The sequence below is a fragment of the Macrobrachium nipponense genome, chromosome 18 (genome assembly GCF_015104395.2).
Source record: "Macrobrachium nipponense isolate FS-2020 chromosome 18, ASM1510439v2, whole genome shotgun sequence".
Classification (NCBI taxonomy): Eukaryota; Metazoa; Arthropoda; class Malacostraca; order Decapoda; family Palaemonidae; genus Macrobrachium; species Macrobrachium nipponense.
The window spans coordinates 30,568,118-30,572,515 of record NC_087211.1 but is presented as its reverse complement, the minus strand read 5'-3'; the positions used below and the strand labels follow the sequence as shown (position 1 = coordinate 30,572,515).

The 4,398-nt window shown below is 40.9% G+C and overlaps 1 protein-coding gene across 1 annotated transcript in view; it reads left to right on the top strand.

The window, feature by feature from the left end:
* The first annotated feature begins 389 nt into the window (after positions 1-389).
* The window catches only part of LOC135196538 (E3 UFM1-protein ligase 1-like), a 234,187-nt gene continuing 230,178 nt past the window's right edge, over positions 390-4,398 (top strand). Inside the window, 1 exon segment of the mRNA XM_064223385.1 lies at positions 390-564. Within this exon segment, the coding sequence (XP_064079455.1) occupies positions 390-564 (175 nt within the window).

The window sequence follows — 4,398 nt, the reverse complement described above, 5'->3', positions numbered from 1 at the left end:
TGGAAGCTACTATTCACAGGTCTCCTGCCAATTAGAGGTTTCCTTTCCAAAATCCCTCTCATGGGGAGAGCCGACCCAACGGCTACTGCTTCCCCCTCTCTCTCGCTACTACTACTACTACCACCAGACCCAAGCGCCATCTGCAATCCTGAATTTTTTTTAGACATTTTGGCTAGGATTGGTGTAAGGGTAGGGAAATGAATTAGAAGGGCTGGGTTCACCGGGCAACACAGGTCTCTCCCCAGAAATAGATTTTTCCTTCGTCAAAATCCCTTACATAGTTAGCACAGTGAAATGACATTATGTAATTTTTAAATAATTTAAACATAAAGTTTACAAAAATGGTATCATAAATACGAACTGTGCTAACATAAGATGATTTTATTTTCATGTGCTATTTTTTGTTTATTGCAGGTGTTGCTGAAAAGCTTATTGAAACAGGAAGAATTCCAGGAATTTTAACAGGGAATCAACAAGTTCACAGATCAGTGTACATCCCGTACATTTATTCTCAAACACAGAATGACTGGGTTGATAATTTTTGGAAGCAAAATGGATATTTAGGTAAGTTTACCTTTCAGTTTTAAATGTATGAAAAGTTAAAGTATTTTTTTTTATCAAATGTGTACCAAGGATATCTGAAAAAAATCAGTGAAAGGATTTCTGTTAGTCCATAAGTTTCTTTTATGTTCCAAAAGGTAGACATTTTTGCAATTTGTCATTTTTCTATTAAAAGTGAGATAACCTTTGTCAAGTAAAACCACAACAACAAATGTTAATTAATTACTCCCCTAGCCTGCTGGTTTGAGATTACATATTTTTTTAGCATAATCTTCAAATTCCCAGATTCTGCTTCTTGATTCTATAAGATTTTCCCATTCTTTAAGAAGTTGGCTTTGGGTTGGGTTAGGTTCAATTCCTAGCTTAACCTTCCTTTGCATACAAGTAACAAGATCAGTAATGTAACTCATATTCTAGTCGTCTTATCTTCGAAGTAGGTAGGAGCCATCTTAGCTCTGTTTATGTTGCTCAGGAACACCGCCATGGTGGTTCCATAGCCTACAGGGCAGCTGGAGGCGGGGTTGGAGGGGGTCACGGGACCTATCACTATAGAACAGCTCCTCTGATGAGTAGCAAGCTGATTGTATGTCATCGTGAGGGATCATCTAATAGGAAGTCTCTACTGTTGAAGATGCATGTTTCCTGGGCTACAGTTCAAGGATTTCTCCCAGGTCTGCAGTGTTTTTACTTTGTCATGCAAAAGTTTATAGTGGGAGATTTTGAGCCTATCTGTTCTAAGTTTTAGGACATCCCCATGGCATATCCTATTGTCTTTTTGGTCTACGTCCTTGTTAGACCTTTTCTCAGTGATGATTCTAGAGGTCTTCTATTCATGTTCCCAGAATTGTTCTTTGAAGATGAAAACTTGTTTCTGCTGCCAGCTCCGCTGGTTTAACAGTCGAGAGACACCAGTGTGCGGTCAATGCCTCTGTGGAGCTCATGGTAAGCTACATTCCAGGCAGGAGGAATGTGGTGGCTGACAATCTAGCTATTGGGGTAAAGTCCATGGAGTGGTCTCTGCATCAGGACGTAGTGGTTCGCCGTTTTATCTTTGGGGAAGACTCATGTTAGATCTCTTTGCCACTCGCTTCAACAGGAAGCTGGAGGTCTACTTCTTGGAGGTCTAGGATCCTCTTCCTCACGTAGAGGACACTCTTCAGCATCCTTAGCACAATCTGTATGGTATGCTTTCCCTCAGTTCTGTCGGATCCATCAGGTCCTGGACAGAGTAGTGAGTCCCAGGAATTTCAGGATGTCCTAGTGCCTCTGTGTCCACAGGTAAAGTGGTTCTCAGAACTTCTGTATCTTCTGTCGAGGTTCCAAAAGAAATCTTCCATGGAGCCTCTCTTGCTAGCCTCATGTGGAAATGTTCCAGCAGATGGTAAGATCTCTGTCGCTTCACAGCCGAAGACTGTCGAGTATCTCCTGAGGGGAAGAAGCTTTCCTTGCAAAGCAGCAGGACACATGTCCAGCTATCTCAGGAGATCAGCAGTTTACCAGGGCAAGTAGCCAACTACTACCATGGCTGGGGCATCGACAGTGCTTCTCTCCACTTTGATTTTCAGGGAGCTGATTTTCTATTCTTTCACAGCATCTCAACTTTTGGGGACTACAGGACCACCTTCGGGTTAATCCTGTGCCTGAAAGGCTTGGAAACCTCTTCACCCTGGGAAATAACTGTGTTCTTCTGGAGTTTTTGAACAGTCCTTTTCAAGAAGTGAGCTCAAACATGCAATGTGTAATCATACTCTGGTCACGAGTAGTCTCACTTGAGCTCTGTTCAAACCACTACATCAATCGTAAGTCGGAAATCTGACTCTAAAGACAATTTTCCTGTTGGCCTTGGCTTCCTCGAAGAAAGCGGGTGAGCTTCATGGCCTGGGTTATGACAATAAAAGCACAAGGGTCGAGAGGCCCGTGGCCTTCGAATTTGTCCCGGATTTTGTAGGTAAGACTCAAAATACCTTGGTTCATGATGGCAATTTTTTTTTTTTCCTGAATGAATTGGTGGACAGTAATCCATAGGAGTTTGTGCTTGGTCCTGCCAGAGCTCTGCCCTGCTGTCTAAAGGGGTTTCCACCTAAGGTCTAGGTGTTGTAGATTTTGTGTTAGCACCAGTCAGTCCAGAATGGAGGTTTCAAAGATCTCCTTTCATTCTGGCTGGGTGAGGTGATTAAGCAGACATACTTCTCATTGGATAGTTCTGTCACAGAGTCTGTGCAGGCTAGAGCATATGACTTCAGATGAATGAGTTCCTCTCTGGCAATTAAGAAGAACTTGTCTGTTCATAGGGTTTTGAATGCTGGTTCTTGGCTTCAGCAGACCACATTCACTTCCTTTACCTGAAGGACATTGCCCACAGGTCCTAGGACACTTTTTCCTTGGGTTTAGTGGTGGCTGCCCATCAAGTTACGTAGCTCGTTCAGTACTCCCAGCGGAACAGTTTATATCTTACATAAGATGATGGTGTGGGAGAACTTAAGATGATTGTGTGGGAGAGAGAATGAGGGAGATGGGCAGTCTCCTCCTTTCTCTTTTTTCCTTTCTTCTTCCTGCAGGCAGGTTGAAGAATATGACATGTCATAAGCTGGAACTGGTCTGATACAGGTGAGTGTGGAAGCCATACTGGTTGCAGTTATTTGGTTTGTTCCTTTACAATAAACAAATCTGCCTCTTAGTAGCACTTACTCCTCACTCTAACAAGGGGAGAGAGGAGTAGTATCAAATCTCTGTGGCCTATGTGGTTTGTTGCTTGAACAGGCAGAGTTCTTATTATCTTCCACAAATGCAATGAATGTGGACATGTCTTATTGTGTTTAATCCCGGAAGTTTGAGTTTTTACATACGCGTTTATCTATTCTCTCATGGGCTCAGACCCCCTTCTTAAGAAATTGATCTTCTAGGAAGGGTGGTTAGGTGGGCTGAATCCCCAGCCAGTTCAGGGTACTTGTACCTCCCTCCAAGTATGAGTCTATCCTATTGTTAAGACTGAAGGTTTGTTCCACGTATGAACAAATGACAAATTTTGTAATTAATATGTATTTTTCATAGCTAACAAATCTGAGGTCTTAACATTGACTGCCCACCTCTAACCTCCCCTCTCATATCCTGGGTTGGAAGAAAGACTGGTGCATCACAAGGTTCAAAACCTGGTCGGTGACCAACATCCACCTCATATAAGCAGGAGTTGCCAGATGCCTCAGATTCCTTGCTTTACAATCTTTGATTGTTTTTAATTGGTTTCCAGCTGGAGCTAGACAAATTACCCTATTGTTAAGACCTCAGGTTTGTTAGTGAAAAATACAAATTGAATAGAAAATTTGTCATTTCTGCATTACTTATGGTAATTCTCCCTCTGAAAAGTAGTTTGAATGAGTGTTTTTTAGGAAGATTGCGATCCCTAGCACTGGTGTTGAAGATTTGCAAAATTTTATAATGTGTTGTTTATACTTTTTTTTCTATTTTGGGCAAGCCCCATTTGTTTTATAATTTCTTGGTTAGTTGATAATTTCAAGTTATATTTATTCCTGTTTATGAAAATTAGGTATACAGTCGACCCCCGCTATTCGAAAAACTCTCACATTTGTGGATTTCTCTATGAGCCTTATACGTATACATATCCATTATTTGCATGAAATTCGTGTATTTGTGGTATTTTTCTATGAGAAATATCCATAATTTACTGAATTTTAACATCAGTTTCATGATTAAATGCACTTTTTTGTAAAAAAAAAAACTATGAAAAAAATCAGCTATAAGCATTTTAGTGCGTTTTCTCGAGTTTGAACAAAATAGGCAGTTTTAAGCATTTTTATTATAAAGGTTCCAAATATTTGC